We start from the raw sequence: 19,213 nt of genomic DNA on the forward strand, positions 1-19,213 counted from the left end.
GCCTGGTCATTTGGGGAGGGGGCCACTGTCTGCTCCTTCCAGCCCAGTCCTTGGTTCCCTGTACCTGAATGAAACACACATTTAAAAAATGAAATAACACCCCCCTTCTTGTAAGAGTTCTGCCTTCACCCATTGTGTAAATGCATCCTGATGTTTTTCATTCTCACTTCTCCATCTTCTCCCAGCTTACAAGCTCCTCATAGTTTTCCTTCAGGTCCTCCATTCCTCCTGGCCCCAAGGCTTTGTCCTAGCTTGTGGGAAGCCACGGAGTTCGACAGAATTCGTAACCCAGAAAAGCTTCTTTCCCTCCCCAGCTTCATCCTTTCTTCTATTGCTGTTGTCCTGACTTTCCAAGGCCTTGCCAATCCCGCCGCAACCCTGACTTCTCTGGCCTTTCTCCTCCCCCTTCCCGCAGGATGGGTCCCGCCAGCGCTCCATGCAGCAGCAAAAGAAGAAGACGGTCTCCTTCAGCACCATGCCCAGCAACCGCAAGCTCAGCAGCACCGCGGCCTGCATTTCCTTCATGCTGGAGGGCTGCGAGATGAAGAAGGTGCGCTCCAACTCCCGCATGTACAGCCGGTTCTTTGTCCTGGACCCGGACTTGCGCTTCATGCACTGGGAGCCTTCCAAGAAGGACTCTGAGAAAGCCAAAATCGAGATCAAGTCGATCCGGGAGGTGTGGGTCGGGAAGAAGACGCCGGTGCTGCGCTCCAACGGCCTCTCGGACCAGTTCCCAGACGAGTGCGCCTTCTCCATCATCTACGGAGACAGCTACGAGTCCTTGGACCTGGTGGCGAGCTCTGCTGATGTGGTGCATGCATGGGTGATGGGGCTACGGTATTTGGCCTCCTACGGGAAGCACACCCTGGAGGAGGCCCCCGAGACGGGCCATCCCAACCCCCGTACCTCCTGGATCTCCTCTGTCTTTCACCTGGCCAACCTGGAGAAGGATGGCCGGATCCCAGTTTCCCGCGCCGTGCAGCTCATCCGGGCGCTCAACCCTGGCATGAAGGCCTCGACGATCGAGCTGAAGTTCAAAGAGCTTCAGAAAGCAGCCAGCGAGCGATTCGGGGAGGAGGTGAACTGCCAGGTCTTCGTGGAGGCCTACTGTGAGCTGTGCACCCGGCCAGAGGTTTTCTTCCTCTTAGTGCAGTTTTCCAGCAATAAGGAGTACATGGGCCTGAAGGACCTGATGAGCTTCTTAGAGGCGGAGCAGGGCATGGAAGGGGTGACGGAGGAGATGTGTATGGAGATCGTGGGCAAATACGAGCCGTCCAAGGAGGGCCGGGAAAAGGGCTACTTGGCCATTGATGGCTTTACGCGCTACCTCCTGTCAGCGGACTGCGACATATTCGACCCGCAGCACCGTAAGGTGTGCCAGGACATGAGCCAGCCGCTCTCCCACTACTTTGTTAGCTCTGCACATGGCGCGTGTCTGGCTGAGGACAGCTGCTTTTGGGGCGGCTCCACCTCAGACATCGGGGGTTATGTGGCGGCCCTCAAGGCTGGCTGCCGGAGCTTGGAGCTCGTGGTGTGCGACGGCTCGTCTGGAGAGCCAGTGGTCGGTGCTGGGACCCGCTTGGCCTTCTCCAGGGTGGTGGGCGCCGTGGCAGAGCACGCCTTCGAGGCCTCAGAGTTTCCGCTGCTCCTGTGCCTCTCCGTGCACTGCTGTGTGGCTCAGCAGAGGCTCATGGCTGAACATCTGAGGAAGAGCTTTGGGGACAAGCTGTACCTGACACCCCCGAACCCCAACGAAGTCTACCTCCCCTCTCCAGAACAACTCAAGGGATGCATCCTCATCAAAAGCCGGAAGCTGCTCCCCAGCTGCCAGTCAAGCGAGGGTGACGTATCCGACGACGAGGAGGCCTCAGAGCGAGGCCTGCTGCTCACCGAGGAGGGCCGGGAGCAGCCCCGCTGCCGGCGGGTCTTGTGCCGCGAGCTCTCGGACCTGGTGAGCCTGTGCCAGACGGTGTCTTTCCGTGGCTTCGAGGCCTCTCGGCGGGGGCAGTGCTATTGGGAGGTTTGCTCCTTCAGCGAGGTGGAGGCCGGCCGCTATGCCAACGAGGAGCCGGAGGGCTTCGTGGCCTACAACAAGCGTTTCTTGTCACGGGTGTACCCCAGCCCCATGCGCATCGACGCCAGCAACATGAACCCCCAGGACTTCTGGAAGTGCGGCTGCCAGATGGTGGCCATGAACTACCAGACTCCAGGCCTCATGATGGACTTGAACGCCGGCTGGTTCCGCCAGAACGGGGGCTGCGGCTACGTGCTCCGGCCGGCCATTATGCGTGAGGAGGTCTCCTTCTTCAGCGCCAACACCAGGGACACCCTGCCTGGCATCTCAGCCCAGCTGTTGCACCTCAAGATCATCAGTGGCCAGAATCTGCCCAAGCCCAAGGGCTCCGGGGCCAAGGGGGACGTGGTGGAGCCGTACGTCTGCGCCGAGATGCACGGCATTCCCGCCGACTGTGCTGAAAAGCGCACCAAGACGGTGCTGCAGAGTGGGGACAACCCTGTCTTCGAGGAGACCCTGGAGTTCCAGGTCAACCTCCCGGAGCTGGCCATCCTCCGGTTCATGGTGCTTGATGACGACTACATCGGGGACGAGTTCATTGCGCAGTACACAATCCCCTTTGAATGCCTGCAGGTGGGCTTCCGCCACGTGCCCCTCCAGTCCCTGGCAGGCGAGCTCCTTCCCGATGCTACCTTGTTTGTGCATGTGGCCATCACCAACCGGCGGGGCGGAGGCAAAGCCCACCGGCGGGGGCTCGCGGGGCGCAAGGGACGGCGCTTGCGGGAGTATACTTCCACCAAGGCCACGGGAATCAAGGCCATTGACGAGGTGTTCCGCTCTGCCACTCAGCCACTGCGGGAGGCCACAGACCTGCGGGAAAACATGCAGGTACCCAGGTAGTGGGAGACAGGAGCAAGGGCTCCTGAATTTGGTTTGCAGGGTCTTGGAGATGGGAAGAAGGGGTATTCCCTGGGTTTGGAGCCCATCTGCACCACAAAGATAAATTCCTCTGAGAAACTGCTTTAATTCTCCTGACTTCTCCCCATCCTTCTGCACGTGGTAGCTGGGGGCTATCATTTTGTGTGGGTGCTGTCAGGATTGGGCTCAAGCTCCCTGGTTTGGTTTCAGACTCTGATTCAGAGCCAGAGCTAGAACAAGTCCAGCCAAGACAGGGAGCAGGGGATGAAATTCCCCAAGACTCTCCAGGAGTCTGGGATGACTCTTCCCAGGGGCTACTCAAACAGGAGGCCATCATCCCCCCTGTGGGAACTCACCCTTTGTCAGAGGGGGAGGGAGCACCGGAACTGAGAGATGCCCCAGTTTGGTGCAGAGTTAAGAGGGCAGAGTTGAGAGGAGGTGGAAGGTGGTCTGCCAGATTGGCTGCCTATCAGAAATTGGGTCAGAAGGACCCTCCCTGTAGGAAGAACCTGATAAAAGTCTGGGCACAGCGGGAAGCCCTCCGTTTGAGTTGACAGGCCACTGCCTTGCTTTGTTTAGCAAATTAGGTGTAATGCTACAGGTGTGAAGAGGAGTTATGAACTGCATAAAGGTTTTGTGGATTGCACAGTTACCTCACTGCTCAGCGGGAGGGCTTAGCAATCCCAGACAGGTGCTGGGGATTCTTTGAAAGAGTCCCTTAATCCCTCTACAGAACTAGAATTTCCAGAGTGACATGACAGAGATCTGTGACAGCTAAGACATGTTTATGTTTGTGTGCTAGACGTGTCTTGAGTGAGGAATGGGGTCTGTTGTGTTAGTGCCTGGAGGGACGGAGTAAGGAAAAAGTGTGGAGTCACAGGAAGCTTAGTTTACACCAGGTCAGATTCTTTCTCCATCTAGTCCAGTATTGTCTCCTTCAACTGGCAGCTGCTTTCCAGGGTCTCAGGCATAGAGAGGTCTATTCCATCACCTGTCGCCTTGTCATGGACATGCCAGGGATTGATCTCAGGGCCATCTGCATGCAAGATGTGTGCTGTACCACTGAGCTATGTCCTTCCTCAAGCAGGGCATAGAGAGTTGAAGTGTTTTAAGGGGCAGGAAGGCCATCAAATCCACCCTCTCCTGGACCATGATCATCATCTCCACCAACCTCTTTCGTAGATCAGCCTGTGTGATTGTAATTGCAGTGCACTACAGGTTGAGAGCAGGCGTACTTCCAAAGAACATGTCCGTCTAGAGTGAGGTTATATGGATTTTGGTAAATCTGTTCCATCTGTGTTTCATGGATTGTCAGGCATCTTTTATTCCATCGTCCAGAATTGGATTGTTTTGAGGGATGTATGAGAATTTCATTCCACTTGCACTATTGTGCGTTAGTGCTAATCTGCACTTGCGCTAATGTGCGTTGGCACAAGTGTGCATCTGCACAAATCCTCCTCCCCCCGCAAGTAAAAACCTGGTCCACAATCTGCAGATTCTTTGTGCTGCAGAATCCTCAGGTCAGATTCATAGAAATCCGAGCTCATTTGAATCCATTGCGGATTTCTCCGACATCCTTAGTGCAGAGCATAACAGCTCCAGGTGACTCACGCAAGGGAGGTAACCCCCACGCTCCAGGGATAGCCATATAGCTCCAGGTTTGCTGTGGTTTGTCTGATCTGGAAGAACAGACTTTCACAACCTTAAGAAACATCAGCATGAGCAAACCCAATCAATAAGTCAGTCAAGCTTTCATTGGTTCCACCAATGATTACAACAAGCATACAAAAAACATAGAGGAGTAAAAATCAGATAAAACCTATGTTACACATTTTTAATCAGTTTGCAAAATCAAAACATTTACTCTATAGCTTTGGGTTGCAAGGGCAAAATTAGCCAGTGCGAGGAGAATTGTCTTATTGTGACACGTAAACAAAAAATGTATTCTGTCTGAGTCGGACCAGATGGACTTTTTCTCAAAAAAATGTATCTAAATATTTGGAACGAATTTGGGAAAAGAGAGAACAATAGAACAGATAAGGAGGCAGGCCCTGCCCTTTGCCAGTACAACCAGGGAAAAGTCTGGAGGCACAAGGCGTTTTATTAAAGCGCCCTTCCAAAACTGCCGTTTTCATCTGCTGCATCCTTAGTTGTGTTAGAGCTGATCTGAGACGAGGATTAGAACTGAAAATCAAATTATCTTTCACATTCAAAATTATTCTTGGTTTTAGCAAGAATATGAACAAACCCAGTGTTCTGAATCTCCCCCAGAGGAAATGCATTTTGGGGGGCAAGCTGAATCTCCCATCCTGACTCATTGTAGCAGCCCCTGGCGTTTTGAACCTAGTGGGCTTCTTTGTGCCCTCTCGTGGTCACCCTTGAATACTAAGCAGACTAGGCAGGCAACATCCTGTCAGAAGAGGCAACTTTGCCTGCAGATTTCATGCAGTTACACCAAGAAATAAAAAAATTAATAGACAGTTTCCTTTAAAAAACAAAACCATCTGCAAACTTTAAAGCCAAGGTGCACAAAAGCCTTCACCCCTATTATTCTGAAATGTGGCAAGCTTCACCCACTTAGAAACAGCTACTATACTTGCCATTTTCTTCCAGTTCTGTCAAAAAGCAAGAAAGGTTACAGCCATTGGTAGATTTCTCCATTATAGTCAATGGAGAGGCATGCAGAGCTTTGGATTTTCCAAAGCAAGGTTCCGGTTCAGACTCGAGTCAAAGTGGGTGGCCTCTGAATGGATCTGAGCCAAATAGTGGCCCTTGCCAAAGTAAGGTCCTACTGGTTTAGCATAGGGGATAGCCATTCACTCACCATGGCAAGTATTCCCCCACCCCCACCCCGGCTTGAGGTATATGTGATGCACTGCTGGTCTTCTCCTGAGCTAGGAGTTTGGCATGAGGGTGAGGGGCATGTTCTACCGTCACATCCTGAAGCTTAGAGATAAGACCCTGTCCCTCACAAGTAAAGGGAAATCAAGGGTCAAGGCTAGCCCAGAATTGTGAATCCCTGGGGATGGGGTTATGGCGAGCCTGTGCTAGAAGGGAGTGGCCAGAAACGTATGGGGCAGAGGGCCCAATGGTGCCCTGATGTGTTGGTCTTTTGCCTCATTCTTCTTTCTTCTCCCAGAATGCCCTGGTCTCCTTCAAGGAATTGTGTGGCCTAACACCAGCAGCCAACGTCAAGCAGTGCATCTTAAAGCTGGCCACGTGGCTACAGCCCAGTGAGAAGGAGAGCCCCCCCGCCGTCACCCTGAACCTCGGCGAGGAGTACCCCTCCATGGAGGCCCAGGGGCCTGTGCCGGAGCTCCTGAGGAAAGTGCTGGCAGCCTACGACACTGTGAGTGCCTCTGGTGGTTGGGAGCTGGGGGAAGTCCCGCCTGGCCTTGTCCAGTGAGTGCTCGCTGCCGGGCTCCCATAATGAGTTGGACCCCCCTTCTGGTTCTGCTTGAGGCCCAGTAAAGAGCAAGTCCAGGGGCACACAGCTGTGGCACAAATCTCAGCCAAAGGGTCCCCATCAGTGTTCACTCCCCGTTTCAAATAGCCATTGAGGCCAACAGCGGCCGGCGAATAGGGCCTGCGCAATAGAGATGCGAGGACAGAGCAGCCGTCCCTCCCACTGCATCATGGTCCTGCCACTTCATGGGCATTGCTCACATGTCAACCTTACCATGCACATTATAGGCCCGACTGGGGCAAGAGCCGTTTAAATCAGGGGTGGGCAACTTGCGGCCCTGCGATTTTTTTTGCCTACAATTCCCATCATCCCTCACCATTGGGTATGCTGGCTGATGGGTGTAAATTCAGCCCTGTTTAACCTCGGAACCTGCACTAAATGGGTCCGAAGCACCCCGGTGGGTAACTTAGAGCCTCAGTTAGTGAAATAATATCATTTTAGCATCGGATCAAACGTCAAAGTCTTCTTGCCCACGGGTCAAGAGTCTGGAATATAAAACTGGTTACGAGTCTGGGATCTTCTAGAGGCTCTTCTTGTAGGTCTCCCGAAAACCCTCACTCAGGTCCTTTTACCATTCCAGATCAAATTGGCCATCTTTACTCTTTGTTAATCCTTTTAGTACTAGATTAACCATGGGGGGTGTAGACCAAAACATCTGGAAGGTCACAAGTTGCCCACTTCTGACTACAGCCTCATGTGAAAACTCCCTTCCTGTTCTATCCTCAAGTGGCTATTAGCGTCAGGCGTGATGTCAGCACACGGCACCCTTGGGTAGCTGGCAGGGCCTGCTTTACCTTGATTATATACAGCATCTTGTATCTGATAACTTCTATCGTTTTTTTGTTCACATGAGAGCTTGTGCTTGCGTCTGACAGTTGAAGTCTCATTCTTCACTGAAGTAGCAAGCCTGTGTTGGGGCTGTACCACTTCCAACTGTGGCAGGGGAGGAGCTCACATGACTGAACAGTCCTCCATACCTCCCACCCCCATGTCAAGGAGACTAGTTTTCTGTGTGGACGGAGTTGGTGCCTGCACGTGCATGCGTGGAGAGACGTTCAATTGTGTGAGCCCCCCCCCCGCAGTCTGAAAGTGGTACAGTCCAGACAGACACAGGCCTCCTGCCTCTATGAAAACTCGTGCTGCAAAGCGCCAGTCCTAGTGAGAAAGCCCAGTTAATCCATAGAACTTGCTGTAGTTGACATCGCGTTGCAGGTGCTGAGGGATAAGGAAAGGGTTGGCTGAAGAGACCTGTGGAGACTGGGATGCTTTGCTGGCTGCTGTCTTCCCACCCACTCGTTACACCTCTCTCTTACTTCCTCCGCACCACCCCCAGATGATCCAGACAAGCCGGACGCTGATTGAGTCAGCCGATGCTGTTCACGCCAAAATTATTCAGGTGCAACAAGCAGGTAGGTGATGGCAGGTTGCTCAGGATGACACCCCTCCTTCCTTCTTTCCCTTCCCTCCTTCCATGGGTACAGGTATCCCGAGGTCCTCTAAGTCATTTCACCTGCATCTCACCCTTCTACAGGTATCCCTAGGTCCTCCAAGTCATTTCACCTGCATCCCACCCTTCTACAGGTATCCCGAGGTCCTCCAATTCATTTCACCTGCATCCCACCCTTCTACAGGTATCCCGAGGTCCTCCAATTCATTTCACCTTCATCCCATCCTTCTGCAGGTATCCCGAGGTCCTCCAATTCATTTCACCTGCATCCCACCCTTCTACAGGTATCTCAAGGTCCTCCAATTCATTTCACCTGCATCCCACCCTTCTACAGGTATCCCTAGGTCCTCTAAGTCATTTCACCTGCATCCCACCCTTCTACAGGTATCTCGAGGTCCTCCCATTCATTTCACCTTCATCCCATCCTCCTACAGGTATCCCGAGGTCCTCCAATTCATTTCACCTTCATCCCATCCTTCTGCAGGTATCCCGAGGTCCTCCATTTCATTTCACCTCCATCCCATCCTTCTACAGGTATCCCGAGGTCCTCCGATTCATTTCACCTGCATCCCATCCTTCTGCAGGTATCCCGAGGTCCTCCAATTCATTTCACCTGCATCCCACCCTTCTACAGGTATCTCGAGGTCCTCCAATTCATTTCACCTGCATCCCACCCTTCTACAGGTATCCCTAGGTCCTCTAAGTCATTTCACCTTCATCCCACCCTTCTACAGGTATCCCGAGGTCCTCCAATTCATTTCACCTTCATCCCATCCTTCTGCAGGTATCCCGAGGTCCTCCAATTCATTTCACCTGCATCCCACCCTTCTGCAGGTATCTCGAGGTCCTCCAATTCATTTCACCTGCATCCCACCCTTCTACAGGTATCTCGAGGTCCTCCAATTCATTTCACCTGCATCCCACCCTTCTACAGGTATCCCTAGGTCCTCTAAGTCATTTCACCTTCATCCCACCCTTCTACAGGTATCCCGACGTCCTCCAATTCATTTCACCTTCATCCCATCCTTCTGCAGGTATCCCGAGGTCCTCCAATTCATTTCACCTGCATCCCACCCTTCTACAGGTATCTCGAGGTCCTCCAATTCATTTCACCTGCATCCCACCCTTCTACAGGTATCCCGAGGTCCTCTAAGTCATTTCACCTGCATCCCACCCTTCTACAGGTATCTCGAGGTGCTCCAATTCATTTCACCTTCATCCCATCCTTCTACAGGTATCCCGAAGTCCTCCGATTCATTTCACCTGCATCCCATCCTTCTACAGGTATCCCGAGGTCCTCCAATTCATTTCACCTTCATCCCATCCTTCTGCAGGTATCCCGAGGTCCTCCAATTCATTTCACCTTCATCCCATCCTTCTGCAGGTATCCCGAGGTCCTCCAGTTCATTTCACCTGCATCCCATCCTTCTACAGGTATCCCAAGGTCCTCCAATTCATTTCACTTTCATCCCATCCTTCTGCAGGTATCCCGAGGTCCTCCAATTCATTTCACCTGCATCCCACCCTTCTACAGGTATCCCTAGGTCCTCTAAGTCATTTCACCTGCATCTTATTTATTTATTTATTTATTTATTCATTCATTCATTCATTCATTTCATTTCTATACTGCCCAATAGCAGGAGCTCTCTGGGCGGTTCACAAAAATTAAATCCAAACAACACACAATAAAACAATTTAAAATATACAGAACATTAAAACCACAATATAACAATACAACCACAATAAAACTTAGCAGCAGTGCAGAAGTTTAAAATACAGATTTAAAACAGCAAAGATAAAAATTTAGAAGGCTAAATGCTAAAATGCCTGGGAAAATAAAAAGGTCTTCACCTGGTGCCGAAAGGAATACAATGTAGGCGCCAGGCGAACCTCACTAGGGAGCTCATTCCAGAGCCGAGGTGCCACAGCAGAAAAAGCACTCCTAGTAGCCACCCGCCTCACTTCCTTTGGCAGGGGCTCACGGAGAAGGGCCGCTGATGATGATCTTAAGGTCCGGGCAGGCACATATGGGAGGAGGCGATCCTTCAGGTAACCTGGCCCCAAGCCGTTAAGGGCTTTGAATGTTAACACCAGCACTTTGAATCGGGCCCGGAAATGGACTGGCAGCCAGTGCAGCTGGAAAAGTACTGGCGTAATATGAGCTTGCAGGCCAGTCCCTGTTAACAATCTTGCTGCCCTATTTTGGACCAGCTGAAGTTTCCGGACCGTTTTCAAAGGCAGCCCCACGTATAACGCATTGCAGTAATCCAGACGAGAAGTTATCAGAGCATGGATAACTGTAGCAAGGCTATCTCTGTCCAGATAAGGGCGTAGTTGGTATACCAGCCTAAGCTGATAAAAAGTGCTCTGTGCCACTGAGTTCACCTGTGCCTCAAGTGACAGTTCTGGATCCAAGAGCACCCCCAAACTACGAACCTGATCCTTTAGGGGGAGTGCAAGCCCCTCCAGAACCGGTTGAATATCACCTAGCCGGGCAGACGAACCACCCACTAACAGTACCTACGTCTTGTCTGGATTGAGTTTCAGTTTATTAGCCCTCATCCAGTCCATTACCGTGCCCAGGCACTGATTCAGAACAGCCACTGCCTCACCTGGTTTTGATGTAAAAGAGAGGTAGAGCTGGGTGTCATCCGCATATTGATGGCACCTCAGCCCACACCTCCGGATAACCTCCCCCAGCGGTTTCATGTAGATGTTAAACAGCATGGGGGATGAAATAGAGCCCTGTGGAACCCCATGGCACAGAGCAGTAATCCCCCAGCACCACCTTCTGGAATCGGCCATCCAAGTAGGAGCGGAACCACTGTAGTGCAGTGCCTCCAACTCCCAACCCAGACAACCTATCCAGAAGGATACCATAGTCGGCGGTATCAAAAGCCGCTGAGAGGTCCAGGAGAATCAACAGGGTCGCACTGCCCCTGTGCCTCTCCCGGCAGAGGTCATCCCACAGGGCGACCAAGGCAGTTTCCGTTCCAAAACCAGGCCTGAAGCCTGATCGAAATGGATCTAGATAACCCGTTTCATTCAAGTGTGCCTGGAGCTGTCCTACAACCACCCGCTCAAGCACCTTGCCCAGGAAGGGGATGTTGGCCACTGGCCTATAATTGTTAACATCCTCTGGGTCCAGGTTAGGCTTTTTCAGGAGTGGTCCAATTACTGCCTCTTTTAAAGCAGCAGGCACCACTCCCTCTCTCAAGGAGGAATTTACAACCTCCTGGACCCAGCCGGACAACCCCTCCTTGTTTGATTTAATAAACCATGAAGGGCAAGGGTCAAGCACACAAGTGGTCAATCGGACTTGGCCAAGCACCTTGTCCACATCCTCAGGCCTCAGTAACTGAAACTCATCCAATAAAACTGGACCAGACGGTGCTCTGAACGCCTCTACCAATGGAACTGCATTAATGGTGGTGTCCAATTCATGACGAATCTGAGCGACTTTATCCTCAAAGTGCCGTGCAAACTCGTCACAGTGTGCTACCGAGGGTTCCACCGTCTCTGTCCCTGGCCCAGAATGTAACAGGCCGCGAACCACTCGGAAAAGCTCCGCCGGACGACACTGAGAAGATGCAATGCTGGTGGAAAAGAACTGTCTCTTTGCCACCCTCACCGCCACAGAGTATGCTTGATAGTGGGCTCTTACCTGTGTTCGGTCAGACTCAGCACGAGTTTTCCTCCACCTGCGTTCTAGCCGTCTCCCCTCTTGCTTCATTGCCCTCAGCTCAGGTGTATACCAAGGAGCTGGCCGGGCTCTGCTCAGAGGGAGAGGGCGCTTGGGCGCAATCGTGTCAACCGCCCGAGTCATCTCTGCATTCCACAGAGCGACCTGGGCTTCGACAGGAGCACCAGCCATACCAGCAGGAAAATCCCCCAGAGCCCTCTGGAATCCATCGGAATCCATTAATCTCCGGGGGCGGACCATTTTAATAGGTCCCCCACCCTTGCAGAGGGGAAAGGCCGCCAGAAGTCTAAACCTCAGCAGGAAGTGATCTGACCATGACAAAGGGACAGATGTTAATTCCTCCACTTTCAGATCACCATCCTCCTGCCCAGTCGAGAAAACCAGATCAAGCGTGTGTCCTTTTGTATGCGTTGGGCCGATGGCATGTTGGGACAGCCCCATGGTTGTCATGGCGGCCATGAAGTCCTGAGCCGCCCAGGATACAGCGACCTCGGCATGGAAGTTGAGATCCCCCAGGACCATCATCCTAGGGGTCCTCAACACCAAGTCCGAGACCACCTCCGTCAGCTCAGGCAGGGAGTCTGATGGGCAGCGGGGTGGGCGGTACACCAACAGAATCCCCAATCTGTCCCGGGTACCCAACACAAGGTACAAACACTCAAGATCTGCGCTCGAATGAGCAGGAAGCCTGGAGAGGGAGATTGAATTCCTATAGACCACGGCAACCCCCCCTCCCCGACCCTCAAGTCGGTGTTGGTGCTGCACCGAGTACCCAGGAGGGCACAGCTGGGAGAGAGTGACCCCTCCCAGTTCCCCCACCCAGGTCTCAGTAATACATGCCAGGTCAGCCCCCCCATCCACAATCAAATCATGGATGAGGGAGATTTTATTTTGGACCGACCTGGCATTTAGCAGCAGCACCACCAGACCCGAGGGCAGACTGGTAAGGCTGCCAGGAACCATCAGGTTGGGGGAAGAACCAGAAGAGGGGACAGCTGTAAGGTGTCTAGCCCCTTTTCTCCTCATCTGGCCTGTTAATCCCCCAACGCCATACCTCCCGCTGTCCGTGACCACAGTTATGGTGGCACTTCTCTGACTCCCTGAGTTGCCCAATAGTCCTCCCAGGCACATATTAAAATGTTAAGATATAAATAGCACAACAGTTTAAAAGAATATAAAAGATAAAAGAGATAAAAGAGAACAGCAGCTAAGAAGGAGCAGATAAAGTCCACGTTTGCCCCTTTCCCCTTGTCTTTAAAGCTGCTGCCCTCTGCTGCTGCTATTTGCTGCTGGTATTGTGGCTGCTGGTGTCTCTGGAGAAGCAGGTGGGTAGGTCTTCAGGTCCTACGCAACTCCAAGTGCGACGCTAAGTGTGCACTTAGCGTCGCACTTGGCGCGACGCCGAGGCGCATGCCGAGGCGCAGCCTCTGGCAGCCCCGCCTTAAGTACCTGTGGGCGGGGGCAGAAGCAGGCTCAGGCTCAGGCTCACCCGGTACAGCTGCTGGCTGGTCCTCCTTTCCCAGGCTCCTTCCCCATCTCACCCTTCTACAGGTATCCCAAGGTCCTCCAATTCATTTCACCTGAATCCTACCCTTCTACAGATATCCCGAGGTCCTCTAAGTCATTTCACCTGCATCCCACCCTTCTACAGGTATCTCGAGGTCCTCCAATCCATTTCACCTTCATCCCATCCTTCTACAGGTATCCCGAGGTCCTCCGATTCATTTCACCTTCATCCCATCCTTCTACAGGTATCCCGAGGTCCTCCGATTCATTTCACCTGCATCCCACCCTTCTACAGGTATCCCGAGGTCCTCCAATTCATTTCACCTTCATCCCATCCTTCTGCAGGTATCCCGAGGTCCTCCAATTCATTTCACCTTCATCCCATCCTTCTGCAGGTATCCCGAGGTCCTCCAGTTCATTTCACCTGCATCCCATCCTTCTACAGGTATCCCGAGGTCCTCCAGTTCATTTCACCTGCATCCCACCTTTAGGCTGCAATCCTATACCCATTTATTTGGGAGAACTCAGTGAGGTTTACTTCTGAGTAGACATGTTTAGGATTGCTCCTGTCTACGTCTGACTCCTCAACCCCTAGTGTTCAGTTATTGGTTAGATTTTGGGGCTGGTTCATACTTGCCTGTGTCCACACTGGATGGCTGCAAACTGAACATGTGAACCGGCTCCAGTAAATGTAACGTGAGATAAAAGCTCCATCTGCACTGCCTTCTCCGCTTGTCCATTCACATATGCAAGGTCTCTGCTGCTCTGTGTTTTTAATCTGTATTTTTAATTTGATTATGTTTTTAGCTAGCTCCCTTTTTTACTTTTTATCAGCTCTCATTTGATTTTTATATGGTTTTATTCCGCTATTGTTTATTCTGGTATATGGATCAGCTATTTTCCATTGTGGATTTTATTGCTTTTTGCCACCTTGGGCACGTTTTACGGAAAGGGGGATGTTGTTATAAATATAATGAATGAATAATAATTAGGTGGACCCTTAAACCCTTTAATAACTAAGTAAATAAATAGGTTGTCGCTGGATCTCATGGATCATTTTGTGTTTAGCCTCCAGTTAGTTCATGCCCTTCTTCTTGAAAGAACTTGGACCCCATTCACATGTTTATGTCCCATGACTGGATAACTGCAGCACCAAATGATGACTTGCATATCTGACTGATGCATCAAATCCTCTGTAGCTATTATATCGCCCCAAACACCATGATTTTCGATGGAGTCTGTTCGCAGTGGATTCAGCTGCAAGTCATAAAGTGCTGAGAAACCGCAGCCTGTACACACATGTGCAGATCAGCGCCCCCTCACCCCCAAGAATGGTTTGCTCAAAGTTCCTAGATCATCGCCCAGCTTAGTTTTGAGTGATGGCACTTATCCTGCAGGTGATTCTCTCCGTCTTTCGCCAGGCATAGAAGCATTTCCTCCTTTCTTTGCATATGTGCAAATATATTGGCATAATTCTCTTTCCCAGGTTCCAGTTCTAGGAATGTACCCCTGGTAAGGACTAAAGCAGTTAAGAGATGGAGAAGCTTTTTTCCTGGCGAGTTCTGCATTACCTTGGTTGCAACCTGGGGGAGGGGGCGTCCTGCATTCCAGCAGTGGGCGTGGCCAGAGGCAAAAGTGGGCAGAGTTACAGATGTGACTCTTACCTTCATTCAGTATGCAACCCAGGGTGATGGTGGGAGGGAGATATTTGTATCCAGGCCTTCTTCTCCCCCCATTTGTGTAAGTTTCCCTCCATTTGTAGTTGGGGGAGCAGAGCAGGATGGAGTAGAGAGTGTCAGTAACCAAGAATAGGGTTGGTAAAGAGAGGGGAGAGGCCAGAGGTCTAGACTGAGAGGCCTGGAGGTCTGCATTTGGCCCACGGGCCAGAGGATGCTTACTTCCAGATTAAAGTGATAAGTGAGGGGTGGAGATTAAGGACCAGCAAAGACAACTTGGGATGTTCGATTGTGGAGCAGTATTTGTAGGGATAAGTGGAACAGGAGGAATACTCACAGGCAGGCATGGGAAAGGAACTGCACACAGGCTGGAGAGAGATGATCATTCTTCAAGAGAGAAAGTGTTATGACAGAGGCATCGCTGACCTGGGTATGCACACAGCTGGCTGTGTGGACAAACAGATTTTGCAGGTTTTTAGGAATTAGTGCAAAAATCAGCAGAACCTGTTTAGTAGGGGAGCATAGCAGGATGAGCATACACAGCGTGGGCAACGATGCCTCCCTTACTGGATTTGACTCTGCAGCGGGAGATGTCTCCAGCCTTAAGGTGCAATCCTATGCATGTTTAGACAGAAAAAAATCTTACAGCTCCCAGCATAGCTGGCTGGGGAATGCTGGGAGCTATAAGACCTTTTTCTGTCTAAACATGCATAAGGTTGCACCCTTCAGTGATGAAGTCCAGCCTTGATCAGAAGCTGGCAGGCCTGTGACAGTGTCCGCTTTGCCTCTCTTCCTCCCCGCCCCCCGCATTTTTCCAGGAATGGGGTTTCACAAGGAGCTGCACCGTTTGGAGGCCAAAGAAGGCCTGAAAGGGCGGAAGCTGCAGAAAGCTCTAGAGAGTTTTGCCTGGAACATCACCGTCCTCAAGGTAATTTGGAGCAGCGTTTACAGTGAGGTTGGGCTTGCCGGGGACAGAGTTCCAGTGCTGGGACTGCAGAGCACCTAAGAAAAGAGCCAGTGTGGTGTAGTGGTTAGAGTGTTGGACTGGGACTCAGGAGGTCCTGGTTCTAGTCCCCACTCGGCCATGAAGCTCACTGGGTGACTTTAGGCCAGCCACTGAATCTCAGCCTAATTACCTACCTCACAGGGTTGTTGTGAGGATAAAAACGGAGAGGAACAGGAGGACCATGTAAGACTCCTTGGAGGAAACATGGCAGGATATAAATGTAATAATAAATGTGATGATAAATCCAAAGAAGAAAAGCCGTGCTGGATCAGACCAAAGGTTCACCTTGTCCAGCATTTTGAACCCACAGTGGCCAGCAAGATGCCTTCTGGGAACGCCTTGCACAGGATGCAAGCACCGCAGCACCCTTGTCGGAGGGCTCTCCCAGCGACTAGCCTTGAGAGGCATACTGCCTCCGATACTGGAGCTAATATATAGGCATCAGGGCTTGTAGCCATTCGTAGCCTTCTCCTCCGTGAATTTGTCTAATCCCCTTTTCAAGCTGTCCGATCAGAATGAGGACGGCTGTGGCCCTGATGAACCCCCCCCCCTACTTTCCCCAGGAAGGAAGCTGCTCTGGGCAGCCGTGTGGAAGCATCCTTCTTGGAGCTTGGAGCAGCCGGGGAGGGGGATTTCATTGGGACGACAGCAGGCAGGGAAAGGGTGAACCCTGCCAGAATCGCAGTCCCGATTCGGATTGGATCCTGCCACGAGTCTTACTTAGAAGAAAAACAACAATAACTAGACACATCAAGTGCATTCCCACATTTAACATCCCCTCTTGTTTGGTCCAGAGTCCATTCCACTGGCAAGCAGCTTCCACTAGAACCAAAAGCTGCAGTTGGTCATGTGGCAAGCAAACGCTGCCACCTAGTGGGCATTGGGTGGCTATCTACTTGTGTGTCGTTAAGCTCTTGCTTTTAAACGCCCCCCCCCCAGCTTTGGATAGACAGATTAGCTCCACAGCCAGCCCTTTTGGTGGTAGAAAGGGGATGCTGACACCTTCCTTCCAGAAAGTACCCTGTTGCTGTTCCCTAGCAATCAGGCTAGGAAACGGCTCCTTAAATCCAGTGTGAGGTGTGGGGCTATGAGTGCTTCCAAACGAGGCTTTTTTACAGGGCCATCGCCCTGCCTCATTCACAGAATTTAATGGGGGGGGGGGGTCCAGACAATGTTGTCTTCCACTTGTAGCCTTCCTGTGTTTTCCCACTGCTGCCTCCATTTTTTTCCTTAGTGCAGAAAATCCGTTAAAGGCACAATCCTATGCATGTTTAGACAGAAAAAAAGTCCTACAGCTGCCAGCATTCCCCAGCCAGTCATGCTAGCTGAGGAATGCTGGGAGTTGTAGGACTTTTTTTCCTGTCTAAACATGCATGGGACTGCACCCTAAAAGAGAGGGGGACAGGATAACTGCACAGCGCTGTTGGAAAGAATGGAGGGGGAAGTGGCAGCCTGATTGTTTTACGTTGGCCTTGGTTTTATCAGAGCTTGGTTTATCAGAGTTTGGCTTTATGAGAGCTGCCAGTATTGCCTGCTGGAAGGAGAGATGTGTTTCTAAAAAGGGACAAAGAGGTGGAGGGAAACAGGGACTGACCATGGTAGCAGTAATGGGCGGAGGGGGATACGGGGGGCAGGGGAGAGGCAGCTGAGCCATTATGGAGATGGGAAGTGCAACAGGGTGTCAGTTGCTCCCAAACTGTCTCCCATTTCAGAGAGCCCAGGTTGCGTTGAAGACAATCCTCCTTGCTTGAAGGTACCGCTGCTGTGTGCTGTGGCATATGCCGTGGTTCAGAGATTCTCTCAAACTCTATTGTCAGTATGTTGGCAACCACTGTCTACTGTGTATACAGTCAGATTTCTCCTAACACCAGATACCATCTAAGAGTAGGCTTAGTATTTTACTCTTGATATGGGTGATAGAGAATTCTATTTCTTTAGAAACACTCTCTCAGACAAGATTTGTCTTTTTGTCTTTTTACTACAAAGTATTAGCATAACAGTATCAAATACAAGAGCTTATGCATGCATGAATTCAAACACACGAAACATCTAACATCATTCTTAAACAAGGCATCTAAGCAGAGTCAAGCACATTTGCTAGTTCCCAATGATAATATCAAGCTTGATTTGATGCTATTAAAAAAGAACTATTTTTGCTGCAATTTATATTCCTTATCCAAGAATTCCAAAGATAATCTTTCTACTTTAAATCTTCATATGTCTAAATAAGATTATTGAATTTTGAAGCTTCTTATCGAGATTCACCCCCATAACAACATACTTATCCAAACATTTTAGCTTTCTTTAACTTGTTACAGGTATGTTTTTGATACAAACCTATTTTCTTGATTCTCAGGAACTTCTTTTTCTTACATATTTGCAGTCTGGAATGATGCCTCTCGGTCACTTATCTGATGGCCCATCTGGCATTATTTTATAGTACCCTCTAAGTGAAAGTCATCACCCTAAATTTAACATTGACACCTCCTTATCTGGGTTCCTTTCTAATCAGTAAAAGGGTGCTGATGCTCTATTTCTAATGGCCTAGTTCTAATGGTCTCTCATCTGGCAAACCTCAGAGATGAGACATTTTTATTACTCCTGGGTCAGAAGGCTATACTGGCTGGTATCAGGCACTGGGATCTCGTTTTTAATTCCAGAATTCTCTTGGAGGCATTTGATTATGGAATTTCCTAATTGAAAGATTTGCTTGATCTGCCACAGTGCCAGATCGACGAATGGGAAAACAACCACCATCCTGGATGACTTGAGCTTGCTGACCTGGTTGTATCACAGAGATCTAGTTGGGTGAGACCAGGGGAGTAAATTTCTCCCAGCTTTGTCCCCTGGGCTTCTCCACGTTGCAGGAGGCGAGACCTGGGGGGAACAGGAAGGCAGAGCTGCGGTGATCTATTATGATTCTGTCCCCCATTACCAGGCACCCTATCCTTCGATCTTTCAGTTTTGACTGTATATCTGAAGGTAGGTGTTTGGGATAGAATAGGGGTTCTGTCGGTATGCCGCCCATCCCACTGCTTAATGGTCTCCTTGAGCTACCTGGCATGGTCTTGGGGTGTGAGTGTGTGTGCTGGAGTCTCCCCAGCTTGTTGTGTCGGGAGACTTCAACATACATGCAGAGATTACCCAATGGAGTATGGCTCAGGACATGATGGCCTCCATGGCAACCATGGGTCTGTCCCAGTTAGTATCTCCAGAGGTTTCTGAACAAGGGGCATGTTTTGGTTTTGCTGGACCTCTCTGGGGCTTTTGATACCATCGACCATGGTATGATCTTGAGGTGTTCTCTGGGATGGGATTTGGAGGGACTGTTCTATGGTGTCTCTGGCCCTTCTTGGAGGGGCGATTTCAGGGACTCCGGTTTGATATCCTGGCTGTTGGTCTGTGGCATTAGGGTTCCTCCTTGGCACCCCCATGCCATTTAACATTTACATGAAACCGCTGGGAGAAGTTGTCCAG

General features: G+C 50.8%; 1 protein-coding gene across 3 annotated transcripts in view; it reads left to right on the forward strand.

The window, feature by feature from the left end:
• Positions 1-19,213, forward strand: part of LOC146341073 (inactive phospholipase C-like protein 2) — a 49,942-nt gene that overhangs the window by 27,413 nt on the left and 3,316 nt on the right. For all 3 annotated transcript variants that reach the window (XM_084804689.1, XM_084804688.1, XM_084804690.1), the window contains exons 2-5: positions 416-2,902; positions 6,072-6,281; positions 7,732-7,807; positions 15,549-15,658. In XM_084804689.1, coding sequence (XP_084660815.1) covers positions 416-2,902; positions 6,072-6,281; positions 7,732-7,807; positions 15,549-15,658 — 2,883 coding nt within the window. The remainder of the gene's footprint in view (positions 1-415; positions 2,903-6,071; positions 6,282-7,731; positions 7,808-15,548; positions 15,659-19,213) is intronic.

Source organism: Heloderma suspectum, chromosome 6, assembly GCF_057233095.1.
Source record: "Heloderma suspectum isolate Gila_16-S chromosome 6, 16-S_ref, whole genome shotgun sequence".
NCBI lineage: Eukaryota > Metazoa > Chordata > Lepidosauria > Squamata > Helodermatidae > Heloderma > Heloderma suspectum.